This window comes from Lepidochelys olivacea (genome assembly GCF_965140295.1).
Source record: "Lepidochelys olivacea isolate rLepOli2 genome assembly, chromosome: 10".
NCBI classification, from domain to species: domain Eukaryota; kingdom Metazoa; phylum Chordata; order Testudines; family Cheloniidae; genus Lepidochelys; species Lepidochelys olivacea.
Window position 1 is genome coordinate 13,831,030 of NC_140420.1, and position 22,119 is coordinate 13,853,148.

Here is a 22,119-nt window from a genome sequence, read left to right on the forward strand (position 1 = left end):
GGCAGGGGGCTCTAGCGGACACGGACGCTGAGGCTGTGGTGGGTCTCGCCCAGCAAGCCGCTCCCGCGCCACAGAGACAGTTCGAGAAGAGTGATAGGGGGCTTACAGAGGGAGCATGGGTCAGGGGTTAAAGTGCATAGCGGGGAGCCAGCACTGCTGGGTTTAATTCCCATGGGGCCTTGGGCAAGTCATTTGACAGCTTCCCTGCCTCAGTTTCCCTATGTGTTAGCTGGGGCTAACAGCATTTGCAATGTAGTTGTCCTGACACAGTACGGCATAAAGGCTGCCCCGTAGCTAGGGTTGCCAACCCTCCAGGATTGGCCTGGAGTCTCCTGGAATTGGCATCGATCTCCCGGCGACTATTGAAAGCAATCCAGGAGATTTTAATAGATCATTTTAAGAAAATGATATTACATCAGTGGGGAAATCTCCCGGAATAGCTTCAGTCAGAGTTGGCAACCCTACCCTGAGCTGGTGCCTAATATTCTGTCTCCTGGGAGAAGGGCTTGCTTTGTGTTAGCATTCACCACTAATCAGAGTGAAACACTGATTGCGTAGCTTAAGTAAATGTTGTAGGGTGCAGTCCCTTAAAAGTCAGCGTCTGTGGGAATTAAAAAACCCAAAGCTCTGTTCTTTGCTTTTTCATATAATCACCCTATCTTTGGATGGAAGGTACTATCAAAGTGCGGAGAATCATTACACCAGTGTCTTGATATTAATCCCCAAAATAACTGCATCACCCATATCCTGAAAGGGGATTGCTGCTTTAAATGTTGAAAAGGACCCCAAAGGAACTTTTGGAGCCTTGTGAAATGTTGCGTGGTGATGCTGACGAATGTCAAAATGTTTAAAATTGCCTATTAATGGTTGGCCCCAATCCTGTGATTAGACCCATGGGGTGATCCAAGTGCAGGGTCAGGGCCTTTTTTGTAATATTGTACAGCAATGCTTGTGTAAGCAGAGTCAGGATGAGCTCCACCCTGACATCTGGTGGTGAGGTGTGGCAAGTTGTGGAAAAGAACTTCAGGGGCTGATCTCATTTGTATAGGCACACCCACCCCGCCTAGAATGAGGCCATAACTGCCCAAATGGTCACTTTGGCTGTTGTGGGATCCCCAGTGTCTCTGTTATTAGGGTGGGAAGAATAAATTGTTATTACCCAGATTATGGGAACTGTGCTTGGAACTGTACTTGGCCTTTTGTTATGATGGAGGGACTCACCATCAACTAAGGAGCACTCGCTAGGCAAGGGACCTGGGTTCCAAAACTCTGTGAATTGAAAGAGGCTTGAGACAGGTATTTGTACCTGGTGGTGTGGGCCCCTTTCTGAGGGCCTGAAACACCAATTGTAACTCTGTCTCTCTCCACTGTGGAATGTCAGAGCTAATTTTAGAGACTAACCAATTTATTAGAGCATGAGCTTTCGTGAGCTACAGCTCACTTCCTCAGATGCATATTGTGGAAACTGCAGCAGGCTTTATATATACACAGAGAATATGAAACAATACCTATTCCCACCCCACTGTCCTGCTGGTAATAGCTTATCTAAAGTGATTTCCAGCACAAATCCAGGTTTTCTCACCCTCCACCCCCCCACACAAATTCACTCTCCTGCTGGTGATAGCCCATCCAAAGTGACAACTCTTTACACAATGTGCATGACAATCAAGCTGGGCTATTTCCTGCATAAATCCAGGTTCTCACATCCCCCCCACCCCCATACACACACAAACTCACTCTCCTGCTGGTAATAGCTCATCCAAACTGACCACTCTTCAAGTTAAAATCCAAGTTAAACCAGAACATCTGGGGGGGGGGGGGGTAGGAAAAAACAAGAGGAAACAGGCTACCTTGCATAATGACTTAGCCACTCCAAGTCTCTATTTAAGCCTAAATTAATAGTATCCAATTTGCAAATGAATTCCAATTCAGCAGTTTCTCGCTGGAGTCTGGATTTGAAGTTTTTTTGTTTTAAGATAGCGACCTTCATGTCTGTGATCGCGTGACCAGAGAGATTGAAGTGTTCTCCGACTGGTTTATGAATGTTATAATTCTTGACATCTGATTTGTGTCCATTTATTCTTTTACGTAGAGACTGTCCAGTTTGACCAATGTACATGGCAGAGGGGCATTGCTGGCACATGATGGCATATATCACATTGGTGGATGTGCAGGTGAACGAGCCTCTGATAGTGTGGCTGATGTTATTAGGCCCTGTGATGGTGTCCCCTGAATAGATATGTGGGCACAGTTGGCAACGGGCTTTGTTGCAAGGATAAGTTCCTGGGTTAGTGGTTCTGTTGTGTGGTATGTGGTTGTTGGTGAGTATTTGCTTCAGGTTGCGGGGCTGTCTGTAGGCAAGGACACAAATCAGATGTCAAGAATTATAACATTCATAAACCAGTCGGAGAACACTTCAATCTCTCTGGTCACGCGATCACAGACATGAAGGTCGCTATCTTAAAACAAAAAAACTTCAAATCCAGACTCCAGCGAGAAACTGCTGAATTGGAATTCATTTGCAAATTGGATACTATTAATTTAGGCTTAAATAGAGACTTGGAGTGGCTAAGTCATTATGCAAGGTAGCCTGTTTCCTCTTGTTTTTTCCTACCCCCCCCCCCAGATGTTCTGGTTTAACTTGGATTTTAACTTGAAGAGTGGTCAGTTTGGATGAGCTATTACCAGCAGGAGAGTGAGTTTGTGTGTGTATGGGGGTGGGGGGGATGTGAGAACCTGGATTTATGCAGGAAATAGCCCAGCTTGATTGTCATGCACATTGTGTAAAGAGTTGTCACTTTGGATGGGCTATCACCAGCAGGAGAGTGAATTTGTGTGGGGGGGTGGAGGGTGAGAAAACCTGGATTTGTGCTGGAAATCACTTTAGATAAGCTATTACCAGCAGGACAGTGGGGTGGGAATAGGTATTGTTTCATATTCTCTGTGTATATATAAAGCCTGCTGCAGTTTCCACGATATGCATCTGAGGAAGTGAGCTGTAGCTCACGAAAGCTCATGCTCTAATAAATTGGTTAGTCTCTAAGGTGCCACAAGTCCTCCTTTTCTTTTTGCGAATACAGACTAACACGGCTGTTACTCTGAGAGCTAATTTTGCATCTCTTAAGAGTCTTGCTACAGGTACTGTGCTGAATTCACTTTGGCCTTATGGTGTACCAGCACTAAGGCTCCCACTATTATGAGCTGAAATCACTGAGAGCTGGAGTCACTGAGCACTGTGTCAAGTAGTGGGGAGCCGGAAGAACTAGAGTGCAGTGGTGCTGTTTGTGGATAGGCTGGTGGAGTGTTCGTGAGGCGAGCTGTGCAGAGTGGAGCCGGTTCATGAGACAGTGAGCTGAGCAGAGCTGTTCGGGAGATGGTGGAGTGAAGTGTTTGTGAGATGGCGAGCTGTGCAGAGCAATGCCGGTCGTGGTGGAGCGGAGCCGGTCGTGAGACAGCTGAGCAGAGCCCTGTGGGGCAGTCAGATTCAGGACACTTAAGGTGCCCCTTACCTCTTTCCCCCCCAACACAGGCACATTTTAGCCAGACTGGTGAGCAACACTCTGCAGATGAACTTTCGAACTCTGGGGCTGGACTTTTTGAACTTTGGGTGATTTGTGGATTGCTGGACTCAAGAGATGTTTGGGTTCTGGGACTCAAGAACCGGAGGGAAAGGATGTGGCCCAATTTGCTGGGGTGGGTCTTTGCTCATGGTTTGGTTAATGAACACTAGTTGTGGTGTTTCCGCAATTTAATGCTGATGTCCTTTACCTCATGTTAGTAAAGATTCTCTGCTACACCAAGACTCTGTGCTTGCAAGAGGGGAAGTATTGCCTCTTTGAGGCGCCCAGGGGGTGTGTAAGATATTCCGAGGTCACTGGGTGGGGGCTTGAGCCAGTTTTGCATTTGCTTTGATGAGAGGGAACCCCTGTGTACAGCACCCGGCCCTTGCTGCTATCAACTTGGCCTGGCAGAAGGGTTACACTTGCACAGTGCTTCGAACGTATAAAGTGCTAATTAAAGGTGAAGGCTACATTCTTCAGAAATTGGATGTGTAACAATAGGTATCTAAATCAATAATCTCGCAGAGATCTGGCCTTCCTCTAATCGCTCGCTGCATTTGAAAGCAGCATTGCATGCTCTTTGAACATGTCACCAGGATGGACAAAAATACCCCAGCACGATGCTCTCAGACTCTACATTGATGTGTGAAGGGATGCACAACTTGACCCTACCTGGCATCACCTGTGAGGCTGCCCCAGAGATTTGTAGATTTGCAGGATTGAGCCAGATCTGGGAACTTCATTCTATGATGCCTGGTACAATGTCATCATCATTGATGACTGGTGGCTGGTGCATCAGTCCTCAGACTATACACGTTTGAAAATCAGGGCATATGCATAATCAAAGATGCTGAGTTACCCACATTTGGACATTTTGGCCTAAGTGTGATGTAATTAAAAAAAATCTGATAGTGAAAGGCTGAAAATCTTGTCTCCCTCCAATGATCAAGTGGTGCTAGGCAGATCTGACTATTGAAGCATGAAACATTATATCCGGGGCTCAATCAGGGGCTTCCAAACTTTTCCCAGTCATGAGGTTGCATTGACAACTTGCTGGGACTAAGTGGGAGGCATCTCATTCGTATGATATCAAACAGATTGAGATATATTCACACTGAGATATATTCCATCCTCCATGCAAACTCCTAACAAATCCTAACAAATCTCCGTGGTACCTATGCATATATCTCATCCGACCAATTAATATTCACTTTGTGGTGGCATTACAGTAAAACTACAATTGGGCCACAGTCCTGCAGTTTGTTGCTTACCAGCAGACACCTGAACCTCTGTTGGGCCCCACTGACTACAACAGGACTCTGCACAGATGCAGGGGTCCACCCATGCACAATGACTTGCGGCCGAGGAGCAAGACTATACTGTAAAGGGATAATGGTTTCAGTGTATGACTTGATTCTAAAGCCAAGGCAAAGACATGGCTTACCAAGTCAATCTTTAACATACCAAGATAAGAAGCATAAAGTGCAGTTAGGAGTTAGTATAGACAGCTGGCACAGTATGACTTACTTCATTGCATATTCTTGAGGGATGCTGACAATTTGGCTTAGTTTGAAAATCCAGCAAACAGGCAGCATGAAGTGGATTCAGACCCCCAGGAAAGCAGAATTTTCAGACAAAATGCCTTGCACAAACCATTAGAAAGCATCACAAAAAAGCCACTGTAAAGTGCATTGAAATGACTACAGCATAGGTTATTGGGACTGCAATGCTTTGAGGTGTGTACGAGGTACTGCCCGGGAAAGTCACAACAGAGATGGTTCTGGGGAATAGGACAGTTTCTTTCTGAGGCCCTCCAACATGCTATAGAAACTCCATGGCCCCGCTGTGCCACAACAGCTGTTTTTCTGCATGTAAAAGCCGGGGCCAGCTTTAGGAGGCAGCAAGCAGTGCAATTTCCCAGGGCCCCACGCCACAGGGGGGCATCGTGAAGCTAAGTTTCTCAGGCTTTGGCTTTAGCCCCGGGTGGTGGGACTTGGGGGTCCAGGCTGGAGTCCTGCACAGCAGGACTTTGGCTTTCTGTCCTGGACCTTACCAAGTCTAAAGCCAGCCATGCTTGATAGAACCCCTGAAACCTGCTTGCGACTCTCGCAGGAGACCCCAGATCCCTGGTTGTGAACCACTGGAATAGGAGATAGTCTATCATCATGCTATAATACTTTTACATATCTGGTGGGAGGCTCCAGGCAATCCACCACCAAAGCATTGAACTGGATGGGATGCTACAGGGAGTAAAACAATACTTCAAGTGTGGTCAGACTGCAAGGCAGAAGAGCCACAGGAGGTCACCCTCTATCACTGGGAAAGGATGAGCTATATGTGCAAGATGGGATTTTGCTTAAAGGGGACAAAGCAGTAATCCCAGTCGATTCAAGACCTGACATCATGAGACAGATACATAATACATTCTTGGGTATTAAGCATGCCTGAGATGAGCCCAGTTGTGTATCTACTAGCCAGGCATGAATGGCTATGGAACAGTGTGAGCTGATCAGAGTGTAGTGATCAACAACAGAAGGAGACTACATACAGCCTAACCTGACCCTGAGAAAAGGCCTCTCTGTGTAGAGGATAAAATTTTCAAAAGTACACAAGTCACTTAGTGACTTTCAATGGGACTTTGGTTCCTTAGATACTTATGAAAATTTTACCTCTAGTCTTTTAATTCTTTAATTCTTTTCAAGTTTCTCCCATACTCTAGGCACATTACAGACATTCAAAAGATAGATTCATTTGATGCATTCTGTAAATATTTGAGACTATAGGAACTGCCCTGTTGAGTAAGAACAGTTGTCCATCTAGTGTATTATCTGTTTCTAACAGTAGCCATTACCAGATGCTTCTAAAAGAGTTGCAAGATATCCCATAGTGAACAGTTATGGAATAACTGGCCCATAAGGGAGCTTTCTTTCTAACCCCAAGCAAGGTTGGCATATGCCCCTATGTAGGAACCTTATGGTAGTGTGGATGTTCTCATTATCCATATAAATGCCAATTTCTTTTTCAAATCCTGCTAAACTCTTGGGTTCATTTGATACCTTGTGGCATCAAGTCCCACAGGTTAATTAGGTGTTAGGTATAAAAGTATATCTTTTTATCTGTTTTAAATGTATGGAATTTGTTTCACTGAATGCCTCCTTGTTCTTGTAAATAGAATAGATAGTGTAAACAGAAACACTTGAATATTTTCCCTTTGTCATTCATTATTTTATATACCTCAGTCATATTCCCTCTTTATCATTTTCTCTTTACATTAAACAGTCCCGATCTTCAGTTTCTTCTTACATGGAAATCTTTCCATTTCACTAATTATTTTCATCACCTATCTCTGCATCCCCTTCTATCTTTTTTGAGGTGGGGTAACCAGAACTAAACATAGTGTTCACAGTGAGAACATGCCATCGATTTATATGTTTTTAATATTAGTGTCTCTCTCATTCTTTATGCAGCATAGTGCTTGTCTGACCACTACTGTGCATTGGGCAGATGTGTGACTGGTGTCAACAAGATAGTTTTCCTGAGTGATTGCAGTTAATTTAGAACCTAGCAATTGTTATGAGTAATTCAAATTATTCTTTTCAAATCACCTTGCATTTACTGATGCTGAATTTCATCTGCCAGTATGCTGCTCATTTGCCTAGCTTGCTTAGGACTCTCTGGAGTTTTTTAGAGTCTTGTCTACTATTGACTAGCCTAAATAATTTGTATTATCTGCCAGTGTTGCCACTTCATTGTTGTCTCCTTTTTCTAAACCATTAATGGGTTTATTAAACACCAGCTGTCCTAGTTTATATCCTAGAGATATCCTCTTATTAACCTTTTAACCTGTGATTCTTGAGGGTATGTCTATACTAGAGAAATGGAGGTGTGTTAAAAAAACTGTTATCTCACATGTTTTAGTTAGCATGTTGTTAACACCAGTTACTGCCATCCATTGTGGACAAACACATTAGCTGGCTGTGGTTAAGCCTCCATCATAGCTTCCTTTCACCCCAAATTAATTGCCCTTCCCCTCACACCCCAAAAAGCCTGGGAGAACAGGCTGCATGTCCTGAAGGTCACCAAATCTGGTCTTTGGAGAACCACAGGCTATGTCTTGTCCGTGCAGGAGACAGAGCTTTCTCAGGGCCCGGTCTGAGAGACTGGAATGAACTCCCCTGGGAATTGAGGACCATCACAAACATTCCCACCTTCTGTTCCAAGTGCAAGACACACTTTTCTGACCTGCCTTCTCTAACAACTACACAGCAGCACATATATTTAAAAGACGAAAACAAAGCCCTACCTAAACAAAACCCTATTGTGATCAATGAACGCTTCACTGCCAGCTTACAAGGTTTCTGGTATGTACATTCTGGTTCAACAAAATATGGCATGTGAGATCTTAAAGAAAATCCAGAATCACAGTGATGATTAATATAATTGTGAAATGTATGTACCGATACTATGCAAGGAGTTTTGTATGCCTACTGAAAATGTGCTTTAAAGTGTGTATCACGGCAGAGTTGACAAACTGGCTTTCTGTCATGCAAAAGAGGTTTAGTCACCAGTCTGTTGGCATGTAAATTAAACATTGTAAGGTTAACACCATAGAGAGTCATTTACCTATGAAGTCAACGGGAGGATGTGAAATCAACAGGGAGGCAGCACAATGGAAACTAAGCCACAGAGGTTATCTTGGTTCTGGGTACAGACAGTGAACTTTTGGGGATATAAGGAGAATGAAAACACCACTTCATTCTCCGCCTAGGAAGCAATCAGACAGTATGATTACATTCATGAAAATGGGATCACAAAGGGCCTTGGTTAAAATGCTGCAAAGGACATTTGCGATGAGATGCATTCCTTTAGACAGAAGGTTAGCCTGTTAAGTTTAGTCTCTAGAAATCATGTTATGATTTTGTTCGAAATGTAACCTTTGGTTTTCATTATTCTTACTATCTCTTGACTCTGATAATAAACATATTTGTTGATTTCACTATAAATATATCCAAGTGTTGGGATATTAAGCTGGGGGCTGATCCTGAGTTGAATCATACAAGCTGGTGTGTACATTTTCTCCTTGGGGACTGGAGACCTGCTGTTTCTGGGAGTGTTTGGTGGATAAAGAGCTGGACACTACAGGGGAACACTTCAAAGAGGCTTGGGGATAGGACGCACCTATTGTTAACCTGCAAGGCAAAGTAAGGGCTGGCATAGCCCAGAAGAGAGTGCTTGGCTGGCTCACAGGCTGGCAGCATCAGAGAGCTGACCCCCAGTTAAGCACAAACAAGTCTCCCTCATGCTGGAGGCAGAGGGTAACAAGGTGACTCTCAGCCCTTGGTTCCCCAAGAACCTATACTGTGCACATGGTTCCACTCCTGGAAAGAAAATGTATCACATGACACAGATTAGTCACGTTCCTTATTGCATGACAGGAAGGCATCAGGTACTATGCCGAGGAGGGTTGTATAAGAACTTATGTAGAACAGAATGGGAGCACATTGGAACTCTGAGCCTGAGCACCTCACAGGATGACAACTGCTGCAATATCACAGGGCAGAGAGGCAGTTTCTGAAAGTGACAAGCCCCACACCATGTTGGGCTTTAGAGGTCAAACCCAGCCCCTCCAGCTTGATCCGGACCTTAGCTGGCGGTTGTGGAGCACAGGTGTAATGTGCACGTCCAGGGACACGTTGCGGGTAAGCCACCGCTTTCTGCACGAGAAGTTTCAAGGCATAACTCCAAGTCAAGTGCACTGCTGTAATCTAATCGGGGTGACAAAGGCACAGGCAGCTAAATGGGTGCAGCCCTGGTGCCAAGAGCAGATCATAAGCACACCTGGCAACTGCTGCTATTGGGGCAGCTGGGGACGCAGCAAGACTGCCAGGGTATGAGCCACAGAAACAGAGAATGGGTTGGTATACCTGCCACAGAGAGGCACCGATGTCACATCTGCCCTTTCCTCTGGCCCTTTACTCCATCTCCTAAGCACCATCCCCAAAAGCAAGCTCCAGATGTCCAGGGCACTTTGGGGCAGCTTGGGGCGTACCTATCTGCCTCTCAGACACGCTGGGCAGGCTGCGTGCCCCTCCTTTGGTGCCTCTCCCCCCTCGCCTGCCCCCCTCCCCCCCCCCCCGAGAGCCAGAGCCAGAGCCAGAGCCAGAGCCGGCTTTGCCTGGTGAGGGAGGCTGCGCTTCCGCGTGAGTGACAGCAGACGGGACTTCCTGCCGGGGAGCTGCTGCAGCGCCCGAACGCTTTGCAGGCGAGCTCTCTGGGGTCGGCGGGGGGTGGGGGTGGGGGGCAGGGCGGTGAAGGGGCCCCCTCAGCTGGAGCCCGTCCACGGCTGCCCAGGGAGAGGAAAGGTAGCAGCAGCCAGGGAAGGAGGAGGAGGCGGCCGCGCTGCGGAATAACAGGACCCCCCCCCCCCGCGTAAGGGAAGAGAGAGGAGAGCTGCTGCTGTCACTGCTCCAGCCACTCAGGTATTTATATGGCCCTCTCACTCCACATCCTTTCCCCACGGCTCCTCTTGTCCCCTAGCCTGGTTTGGCACCCTTCCGTCCTCCTTCCTCTCCGGCGTTGACAGCCCCTTTCCCTCTCCATCCCTCCCCCATCCCCAGGCTTTGGAGCTGCTCCCCAGCAACAATGGGTTTATTTCAGCACACAGCCTGGTGCTAGTGGAGGCAGGGGAGGGGGCTGCTTATTCTCTCCCCCCTTATTCACCCCCACATGGTGCCCTTCACAAAGGCTGGGAGATGCTCTGATGGGGGGGGGGGATATCGTCTCCCGCACTGGGACAATTGAAAGGAGAGGAGATGCCCCCTTTCCTACACCCCTAGCCGAAAACAAATCCCAGTCCAGCATGAAATTTCTCCCACTTCATTGTAAAACACACAGCTAAATTCTCTCCCACTGGAGGGAGACGCTTTAAAAACTGCTTTGAAATGGATTCTTGGGAGGAAGGGGTTTCCCTCCAAATCTGTTTTAAGACATAATCCCCAACCTTAGCCCAAGTTTCAGTTAGGTGGAGGGAGAATTGTCTCGTTTCGGATTCATTTTGAGCCAGGTTTATAAGAGCATCTGGCTCTTGTGATGAAGGATTTTGCTGTGTCGTTTTTGTTCCAAGGGAGCATTTAAGCATCTCATCTATTGTTTTTCTGTAAAAAAAAAAAAAAAATCCCTCTTGTTTGAAATTGTCCCCTCCTGAAACATTCCTAGGGGTTGAAAGCAAACCTCAAAAGATGCTCTGATGATGGGAATTGAGAAGATGTGATGAAACTTAAATGATCTTCTGATATAAGTAAGTTAATATAGATCGAAAAGACCACAAACATATGTCCTTTTAATTTGTACTGGGTGAACACACATTAATTGGAGGAATCAAACATGTTTTTCCTTCATCACCAAACTCCTCTGCCCCATATATATTTAAAAAAAAGAGTATTAAAGTATTTTACTAGAGACAGATGCCCCTCCATCTTCTACAGAAATCTAGCACCCTGAAGAGAGGGATCTAGACTCCATTTGTATACCGATAGGGACATTAGTCTAAATTGTTATTTAGCAGATATCTTTAAAACTCATATTGTGCATGATTTATTGCACCATTGTTTTCAAATGTTGAAGAATGTCTAATAATTTGAATGCTCTTTTTGTAATTCTTGGTATGTTGCTTTTGTAGAGATGACATGATTCAATATTTGCGTGTGAAGTGCCACGACATTGACATGTGCTGAATTGTTAGCTTGTGAAGAGAAGATGTACAATATTAAAATACCTTAGTTCTGTCAAATTGCTTTGACAAAAGACTTCAGGAATTCTCTTTGATATCTTAATTGCACCATTTTCTTACCTACGTTTGTTTTCTGTTTACAAGCCTGAAGATGGCTGCTTCTTCCTCCTGCAATGTGGAAGAAGATGAGAGCCTGAAGGGATGTGAACTCTATGTTCAGAAGCATAACATCCAACAGATTTTGAAAGAGTGCATTGTAAACCTTTGCATAGCAAAACCAGACCGGCCAATGAAGTTCCTCAGAGAACATTTTGAAAAATTAGAAAAGGTCAGTGGCTTTCATGTGGCTTCTATTTTCAGTTTCCAAGTGTATGAATGCAAAGGATGTTCTTAAAGTTTCATATATTTGGGTGCAATCTTTTCTTAGCATTCTGCTTTAGTAGTTATCCTTTTAAAAAAGCTCCTAAGAGAAAAACTTTTGTTTGCATATGTGCAGTGCAATATCTGATATCATGCACAACTTCTTTTTGTGGGATAAGGGTTATAATTTCTCCTCAGATTGCAAGGACACTCACACTGACTGGTAAAATTGATCCAGAGAGTTACAAAAATTTATAGCATTATAACATACAGGGCCCTGTTCTCCCCTTCCATCAGAAGGACCTGCACAGCAGAGCAATGTGTGGGTTCTTCCTATTCATTCCAATGTCAGGAGATTCCTTACCTCCATCATGGAATCTCCAAGTTCTGTGTAGATCTCAGGAAATGCGCAGAGGCCAATCTGCTACTTGACTACACTGACTCCTGTCCATGCTGGAGAGCACAAGTACCGCAGGAGTGGTGCTTATAGGGACTGTCTATACTTTGACTGCTCTGAAAAGGCATTTTGCACAGTGTAGAGGCATGTCATCATGCTAGGCTGATCTGGTGTGCCCACTTACAGACAGGCATAGTGTTATAGATGAACCCTTACTTGATTTTTCTCATGCCCAGAGGAATCAAGAAGTCCAAACAGACAGTTGGATGCTAAGAAGCACCTTCTTGTGGAGGGTTTCATTTATTAACAGAAAAGCCAGTACAGAGTATAAACAAAACTTTCACCCCAACATCTCAGCTGTAGGACTGGGTCATTCTTAGCCTGTCTCTCACCTGAGTCTAGTGCTCATCTTTACCCAGGCTCTTCCTCAAGGATTTTCTCAGTTCCAGTCTTTGCCTCTGGAGTTAGGACTCTTGCTCCTACCAGAGTAAGAGCCTTCTCTGGAGTGTGGGGAGGTTAGTCCACTGTGACTCTTCCCCAGGGATAGCAGGTGATCCCTGCCTGGCAAAGCCTCCGGCCACTGTCTAGGAGACCCTGACTGAGACCAGGTCCTCTAGGATACCTGCTGACTGCATCTCTCTTCCTACAAGGCTCCCCTCTCTAAGAGCACCTCTTACAGGTTCCCCATTCTGATGGATTCCACAGACAGCTCACCCTCTAGGCTCTCTGCTCAGCCGTCTTCAGGGAGCTCCTCCCTACTAGAGCTTCCTGTCTCCATTTAGAGTTTTCCTTTAACTAAGCTTGGATAATCTTTATTAGGTCCAGGTGCTCATTTACTAATCAGCCACCTGGAGTAGACAGTTACCCCCTGATGAGGCCTTCATAAGGTGGTCACAGGCAGACTTGGCCCTAAATCCCCATAAAAGGCAACTGCCCTTTGTGGGGAAAAGCAGCACTGATAAACACATCCTCAGCTGGAACCCGACAGAGCTTCCCAGAAGCTATCTTGGCATGAGAAGGAAGAGGGGAAGCATGTAGCAAAGAACTTTCTCCTCTGTGGAGACAGGATTCCCTCCAAGCATAGATGCAGAAGGAAGTATGAGGCTCTGGATCTTTAACTGTACAAGGCCTCACTCCTGCAAAGACTTACACATATGCTTAACTTTAAGCCTAAGAGTCCTAGTGGGACTATTTGCGTGCATAAAGTAAGTGTGTAAATCTTTGCAGGATCATGGTCTAAGTTAGATGTGGTTGCAACTTGACTTCATTTTTAAAAGTATTTTTATTGTAAATGTGGAATTTTAGGTTAAAAAGAAAAAAATATGCACAGAACAAGAAATATAATAATCAGTTGGCTGCAAATGCAGCCTATATACTATATGTTGTGCATGCATTGTTTGTATGATAGGTTTCAGAGTGGTAGCCGTGTTAGTCTGTATCAGCAGAAAGAACGAGGAGTACTTGTGGCACCTTAGAGATTAACATATTTATTTGAGAATAAGCTTTCGTGGGCTAAAGCCCACTTCATCAGATGCATGTAGTAGAAAATACAGTAGGAAGATATATATATATATATAGAGAGAGAGAGAACATGAAAAAATGGGGGTGCCATGCCAGCTCTAAAGAGAGCAATCGATTAAGGTGGGCTATTAGCAGGAGAAAAAAAACGTTTGTAGTGATAATCAGGATGGCCCATTTCAAACAGTTGACAAGAAGGTGTGAGTAACAGTAGGGGGAAAATTAGCAGGGGAAATAGTTTTTAGTTAGTGTAATGACTCATCCACTCCCACTCTTTATTCAAGCCTAATTTAATGGTGTCCAGTTTGCAGATTAATTCCAGTTCTGCTGTTTCCTGTTGGAGTCTGTTTTTGAAGTTTTTGTTGTTGGCCAATGTACATGGCAGAGGGGCATTGCTGACATATGTTGGCATATATCATGTTGGTGGATGTGCAGGTGAACGAGCCTCTGATAGTGTGGCTGATGTGATTAGGTCCTATGATGATGTCCCTTGAATAGATATGTGGACAGAGTTGGCAACGGGCTTTGCTGCAAGGATAGGTTCCTGGGTTAGTGTTTTTGTTGTGCGTTGTGTGGTTGCTGGAGTGTATTTGCTTCAGGTTGTTTTAAAATAAAAAAACCCAATATTTGTATACTGTTGGAAACAACTTAGAGTATACACCATGTTATGGGGGGGGGGTAACACTCTGAGTGGACCACCAAGGTCATTAGCTGTGGCACATATATCACAAAAAAGACAAAATTCACATCAAAACAGTTTTTTCTAAACTTCTGAAAACTGAGCTCCACTTCAGTACAATGAAACCAATTCTGGTTCCTCCACCTTGCTATGTATTGGTAGAGACTTACCTATTGTAATGTACACATCTTCTGAACTTTGTAGCTAGTGTGAGGGCGACGTGCATCATACTTTTGCAAAACGCTTTCTTAAAATGTGCCACGCTAGTCCGTATTATTTCAGTATTTTATTATTAGTCTCCTTGGCTAATGGGATTATTTATTTGAATTGCAGTTGCAAGGGATCATGGCTCCATTGTGTTAGATGCTGTACACAGAATTAGAATTTACATTGTCCCTGCCCAGAGAACTTACATTGTTTTCACTTAGGTTTTTACTATTTCAGGAGAGAGCAGTGGATAATGCTTCATAGTAGTATATAGATCAGGAGGCAAACAACTTGCCCCCATACAAACCAGTGAAAACTTTCCAGTGTTTTGAAAGCTGAATGAGATTAGGGGCTAGATCACCTGTTATGTGAGGAAAAAACCAACCAGGACAGGAAATTCTGTGAATTTCATGTTGACAGTGGAAGGAGGCAATGTTTGTCTTAACTCCTAGGGAACAGTCAGGGGAGTCAGACCCTGCAGTGCTTAAAGTTGGCTGGAGTCCCAAAGGGTTGTAGACCTGGCCAAAAAATAAAATAATTGAGCTGGGTTGCTGAGGGGTGCACTTTAAGCAATGTCTTTCCAAAGCTGCTGATCCCAGCTTATGATAAGCTCCCCACTTTTTTCAGACCACTTTAAACACTGAGCCCCCTGAATCTACAGATCTTGGGACATCCCTGGAAACCAACAGCTTTCAAATAGTGGTTAGTCTCTGTCTCTGTCTAGCAGCATGACTCCCTCGATCAAAGACGTCCTTGAGGGGAAACGGGCTCACATCATTGAGGGTCTTCCAGTGTAGGATAAGGTTGACTAGGTCAATTGTTTGGGATTGATGGGGTGAACCAATGCCATGGGAGAGTGGTCCTCACAACCGTACCCAGCTTGCTGAGCTCTAAACTCACAGGGGCAACAGTATGATGGTGCTGTGGAGGCAGGACTCCCCTCTTTTCTGTGCAATCATCCTAGATCCAACTGAGCTGTGTGGCCCCTCAGTGAGTAGAAGCATTTAGGATGATCAGATCCAATATGTTGCTAGCAACATAAAATCCTCAGCCCTGCCATGTGCACAAGTGCATCCCTGTCCTCATGTGGAACCCCACTGAAGTAGTGAGGTTCCATATGGGCTCTTGGCATCACATGCTGAATCAGGACCCAAGAGTGCAAAACTGGTGAATCCTGCACTTTGATGGCTTGTGATGGGGCGATTTATAATTTGTAAACAAAAGTCAAGAGAATTGCTTCAGAAACCTTCTATCCTGTTTTTAATACCTACTGACACTATTATTACAGGCAAGTGTGCCAAGACAATTTTAATATACCTTGTGTTTGCCGAATAAGGAGCTCGACAATTGCCATCAGAGTTTGAGCTAACACCAAATATGACTGTTCATACAATATTTTCTCTTGCTTAGGGAGAGCAGTGAAAATCTTTGGGTTTAAGACTTTGCTTAAAACATTTGATCTAAGAGTTATTTTCAAAAAATTGGATATTTTAGTTCATTTTCCAAATTTCTAAAGTTAATGGAAAATCTAACTTTGTTTCACTAGAAATGGCAATAGCCTTGAATGCCAGGACATATTCTCCAAAATTCACTTGAGAAATTTTGGGTTCAGATGAGAGGTATTTTCTCAAACATTTAAAAACTGGAGCTCATTAGAAAATGTATTAAGATAAATCCACAGTGTCAAATTAATTCTTGGTGCAGCCCTACTGACTGCAGTGAAGTTACATCCAGGAGACTGAAAAATACAGTTTGTATTATTATGCTAATGATCTCATTACATATCTTAAACTGCATAATTAAACTAGAGATTAAACTCAAGAAAACATAATATACTCCAATAATCATGCATCACACGTGGCCCTATCGTGCAAACACAAATAGGTATAGTCTCACGAATGACAAAGGAACAAGTATTAGCCGGATGAGGTCTGTTGGTTCAAGAGGATCATACCTGGGTAAGATCACAAATCAATGCCTTCTGCAACTGATTAAAGTTTGATATCTAAATCTATACCAGTCATTTACTGTCAGGTCTGGGCAAAAGGTAAGGAGAGAAAAAAATGCCTGTTGTCAGCTTGATGCTTACAGGCCATAATTTTTCAGAGACCAGCCTGCCTTCAATGTTATTGATTAGGAGGTGTTATTGACACAAACTTGATTTACTAACCGTAGCAATTCCAGAATATAGGAATTTAAGAATAATTGCTGGGAATCATTAGTACATCTGTTTCTGTTCATTAAATACAGCCAGGTCCTGCTGTCTTAAACATACTACATCAGCTCTTACCTTATTTACTATTTTATATTGCTCCAAAGTGAGACAGGTGCCTAGCAATACAGGTAAGTCAAGATTATTCCTGCCCCAAGGAGTTTATAAACAAATATCGAAGGACACAATGCAATGGGTGACAAAACATTAAGGAGGGATTGTGAGGGGAAGGCCAGAGTGACATTAAGATTACTTTCTTCTTTAACAAAGACTTCGGCACAGCACGGATTGATGATGGTTCTTAACGAAAGATCTGAATGAGAAGGCAGTGGGCTTAAAACAAAATGTGGGACCTTGAACATCAGTAGTTTACAGATAGAGTTTTCACAAACCAGAACAAAATAGCCTAACCCTTAACAAAAAGAAAAGGAGGACTAGTGGCACCTTAGAGATTAACCAATTTATTTGAGCATAAGCTTTCGTGAGCTAGTATGCTCATAACCAAAAGCTTATGCTCAAATAAATTGGTTAGTCTCTAAGGTGCCACTAGTCCTCCTTTTCTTTTTGTGAATACAGACTAACACGGCTGCTACTCTGTAACCCTTAACAAGTACAGCCCCAAACAGTCCATTTCTTCCAAGCCACCTCCTCCCCAAATGCCCAAGGGAAGAAAAAGTGGACTTTGCAGCATGCCTGGAATGTAAACAAATCCTGGGTCTGTTGGATCAAAGGTGCAATTGTCTAAGCCAATGATTAATCATAGAAAACACATCTATAGTGTTGCTAAGGCAATATCCCTTGCCCAACAAAGGATAAAATGTTAATAAACCCCTTATTTACTGTTATAGCATTAAACCATTAAGCGTGGTCTGGGGTTCCATGGAGAGTTATTGCTGGTTTATTCACATTGTAACAACTGCCATTAAAAATCTTTAACCTTTTGTTGAACACACAAAAAAAGACAGAAAACAATTAAAGCATTTGGAACTTAAAGAATTAATTAAGGTTTTCATTTGAACAATTCCCCTTATTCCCATTCTCTTTAGCAATATAGAACCTTTTATAGGGGGATACCTCTGCTTGATGGACTTTTTAGATGGTATTACCTTGTCCTTTTTGTGGAAAAGAGAAATAATTAACGTATCTGGTTTCCTTTAGGACAAAACCAAGCACACACACACACCAAGAGAGAAAGAAAGGATAGCAAAAGAGAACCTAGTCTCTGTCTCTAATGTTCATTCTTGCTTGTATCCTAGGTGCTGGAGATGGCAGGCAGAGCATACTATCTTATCAGCCACTCTGGGTATGTCTACACACTGCAATTAAACACCAGAGGCTGGCCCATGTCAGCTGATTTGGCTTGCAGGGCTTGGGGTGCGGGGCTGTAAAATTGCTCTGTAACATTCGGGCTTGGGCTGGAGCGTGGGCTCTGGGACCCTCCCCACCTTGAGGGGTCCCAGAGTTTGGGCTGAAGCCTGAGCCCAAACATCTACACTGCAGTTTTACAGACCCATCGCCCGAGTCAGCTGACACAGGCTGTTTAAAGGCATTGCTTTTAGCTTGCCTTTTTGGTCAGACTTACAGCAATGTTGCAAAGGATGGAGTTATCTTGTCTGGCTCAGCAAGGCTTTTGTTAAACAGAAGGGGGAAAAAAGAGAAGAAAGGGGAAACAAGGTGGGGAGGAAAATGACACACTTAGAGGGGGGCAGCTGCAGGAACTTTGGGGCTTTCTTTTTAGATATGATTAGGATTTAGGTGAATCCAGTTTGTACCAATATTTGTCTCCAACTTTTCTTGCTTTTATAAACAATTTTATATAGCTGACTGAGTTGCCCTTTTGTTACCTTGCATAATTTAGAATATGGATAGTCACTGCACAACACACTCTGTTTTAAATTGAGGGGGCTCAAGTTTGAGCATGTCAGCTGATTGCTACTGTGGCAATATCACACAAGGAGAGAGGAGGTCTCTGTTAAGTAAAGCAATACATATTGGTTGTATTATTGTTGACTTCCTTATCGAGCTCCTGTTAAAGTCAATGGAAAGTCTCCCAGTGACGTAAAAGGGAGTTAGATTGGACTCGTAACCCTCAACCACCTGCTGCAGTGGATAAGAGAGAACCAGACACTGGGGAAGAGCAAACTCAGAATAGCACTGGAGGCTGAGAAAAACGAAAAGCTGGAGTAGTTAAGACTAAAGAATTTGCCTTTCTTCAGTCTCCTTGCAGAGCATTACCATACTCCATGGACAGCTCAGCTGGACCGCATTTCTGAGACAGTAAAATGGCTCTTTTAAGGGAAGATGGATATATTTAGGGATGATTCACTCATCTCTACCAGGAGATTTTAGTTATTTGGCTGGTTCGTCAGCAAATTGTGATTCTTTCCCCACACCACAACCCCAATGAACCTTTTAGTGCCTGTATAAAGTGGGGAAATAGAAAGCTCTAAAATGGTGCAATACATTATTGTATTTTAGCCTTCAGGAACCATTTAATTTGGTGTCTTTGGCCAATTATCATATTTAGACCTCTCACTTCGCAAAGAGACTATATTGAATTTTATTATTAGCAACTTTACTTTTCCATTTATAAGGTATGCCCATCAACAAATTCCTTCAGCACATGTACACAGAAAGAAAATGAAATACATGGTAATATATTGGCCAAATGCCAATTAAGGGGCTGAAACATCCCACCCAGAAAGCAGCAGTAGACTCCGAACTCTCTCATACCCTACTAGCCAAATCCTCTTCTCCAATAGACAGTACAGGGAGATGAGCTTCTTAATAATCGTTAGTTTTAAATAAACAGATGCCTGAGCGGGGTTGATTATTATATCACGGGGCCAGTTTCGTGGGGTCCTGAGGACCCCCTGTCAGGTGATGAGTTGCCCTCAATTTCTGCTGACTTTGGTGGGAGAGGAGAGCACTCAGTGCCTCAACATATGAGATGCTCAACATATTGTATGATCAGGCCCAGTGTTTTCAAGCATCACTGTAAGCAGCAGCTCTACACCTATGAAATTAGTCTGGTCACTTTACCAGTGTATGGAACAGCTTCTGAGAACACTGTTTTCCAATAGCAATACAGGATTTTCCCCAATCTTTACCTATTAAGTAATAGAATGCATAGGATTATCTGTATAGAATAGAATAGGATTATCTGTACTTGCTCCATCTGGTGATCCCCAGATAATTGCACACATATCTCCTGCCTAGAAAGAGAAGGAACCAAACCATATCAAGTTTACTATTAACACAGGGCTGAGATTTGCTGAAATAAAGTCAGTAGTAAACTGATGCACAGCTGTTAAAATATTAGCTTGATAATAAATGCTCATACACCCAGGGACCTAGCTACCCAAGTGTCAGACCATCTTTCTGTAGCCGTGACCTCTCATAATAGCTACATTCCTCTGTAGCAATAAGGTTTTCAGCCAGTAGTGGGGAGCCTCTTGAGCCCAGTAGACAGAACTTTCACAGGAACCAGATGAAAACAATGAAACTCACTCCCAGGATGACTGTTAACGTCCCTGCATTCAGAACTAAGTGTACAGCTCATTCTGTCAAGTTAGCTTTCCCGCAATATTGCTCATACACACATGCTCCCAACCCCCTCCCCAACCACCCTCAAAAAATTGAGCAGATTTTCCTACCTGATGAAGTATTAGAGGAATATTATGATATCTTCTGAACTGTGAGAGGCACAGAGACACTACGGTGCTGGTCACCAGTATAAGAACTTGATAGATTGGGTAGACAGGGCAAACAGGCTGCCTCGAAAAACATGGTTTAGACTGGAAATTTTTGTATTTTTAAACCCCTTAACCTAGATTTTTTTAAACACAGGAGTGATGTGTTTTAGTAACTTATTTTACTCATTAGGGAAACCTGAATCTCTGAAATTGTGCTCTTAAGAACCATGTGTCAGAAATAAATTAGAGCATCACTTAACTCCCTGTCTTAGTTTTCATTTGTCCATATGACAATACCTTCCCAATTCTCAAAGTGGGGAATTGCTGGACTGGAATTTATTGGCAGACTCTGAGGGAAAGTTGCTCATTATCTGCCCTTACTTTGTCTAGATGTATCCTTTGCTTTTAGTTTCTGATTATCAGGTGATTTAAAGCCTTAATACAGAAAGGTACTTGAGCACATGCCTATCTTTAAGCATGAGTAGTCCCATTGACTTTCAAAAAACATTGACTTCAATGAGACAAGCACATAAGTAACTTGAAGCACATGAGTAAAGAATCTTGCTGAATTAAGGTAATGAAGTCCAAAAGAAGTGCTGGATCTGTCATTGTCCAGGAGCAGAATTTCATCAGATTGCGATAGAATTTTAAGGCTTGTTTAAATACCTTGCCAGCTCCTGCTTCCTGCAGTGGTCTCTGCTGTTTTGAAAGGGGTTTACAACCTCATGTGACCCAGCTCTCTTCAAGTGTAGTGCTTTCATTTTGGGTTTTTAATTATTTTTCAGCATCAGCACAATAGTATTTTCAACATCTTCCCTATTCAATGGCCCTAGTGATTTAATTTCTAGTGGAAAACTGGATTGGGGGTTGGCTAGCTCGATAAGGAGTAACACCACTGTTGTTTGGGGTAATTTATATGTGGAGAAAAGCTACAGCAATATTTTTGGTTAATTCTTCAACAGATAAGCTGCTCTTCACTCATTTCTCAAGTATACAAAATTCTACCTAAACTAAAGTGCCTCAAAATAAGCATTTTAAGGGCACAAACATCAGTTCAGAAATGTCCATGTGTCAAGGTTCCTCCCCCACTCTGAACTCTAGGGTACAGATGTGGGGACCTGCATGAAAACCTCCTAAGCTTATTTTTACCAGCTTAGGTTAAAACTTCCCCAAGGTACAAATTAATTTTATCCTTTGTCCTTGGAATATCCACTGCCACCACCAAACTCTAACTGGGTTTACTGGGAAACGTAGTTTGGACACATCTTTCCCCCCAAAATCCTCCCAACCCTTGCACCCCACTTCCTGGGAAAGGTTTGGTAAAAATCCTCACCAATTTGCATAGGTGACCACAGACCCAAACCCTTGACTTCATTGAAAAAGCATTCAGTTTTCTTACAAGAAGACTTTTAATAGAAATTGAAGTAAATAGAAGTAAAGGAATCACCCCTGTAAAATCAGGATGGTAGATACCTTACAGGGTAATTAGATTCAAAACTTAGAAAATCCCTCTAGGCAAAACCTTAAGTTACAAAAAAGACACACAGACAGAAATAGTCATTCTATTCAGCACAATTCTTTTCTCAGCCATTTAAAGAAATCATAATCTAACACATACCTAGCTAGATTACTTACTAAAAGTTCTAAGACTCCATTCCTGGTCTATCCCCGGCAAAAACGGAAGTCACAGACCCTTTGTTTCTCTCCCTCCTCCCAGCTTTTGAAAGTATCTTGTCTCCTCATTGGTCATTTTGGTCAGGTG

The 22,119-nt window shown here is 43.3% G+C and overlaps 1 protein-coding gene across 2 annotated transcripts in view; it reads left to right on the plus strand.

Moving 5' to 3' along the window:
* The first annotated feature begins 9,856 nt into the window (after positions 1 to 9,856).
* Positions 9,857 to 22,119, plus strand: part of PRKAR1B (protein kinase cAMP-dependent type I regulatory subunit beta) — a 118,179-nt gene continuing 105,916 nt past the window's right edge. Inside the window, exons 1-3 of one of the 2 annotated variants that reach the window (XM_084640767.1) lie at positions 9,857 to 10,039; positions 10,776 to 10,857; positions 11,434 to 11,617. In XM_084640767.1, the coding sequence (XP_084496893.1) occupies positions 11,441 to 11,617 (177 nt within the window). In that variant the 5' untranslated portion in view covers positions 9,857 to 10,039; positions 10,776 to 10,857; positions 11,434 to 11,440. The remainder of the gene's footprint in view (positions 10,040 to 10,775; positions 10,858 to 11,433; positions 11,618 to 22,119) is intronic. The other variant, XM_084640766.1, reaches the window with a different exon arrangement.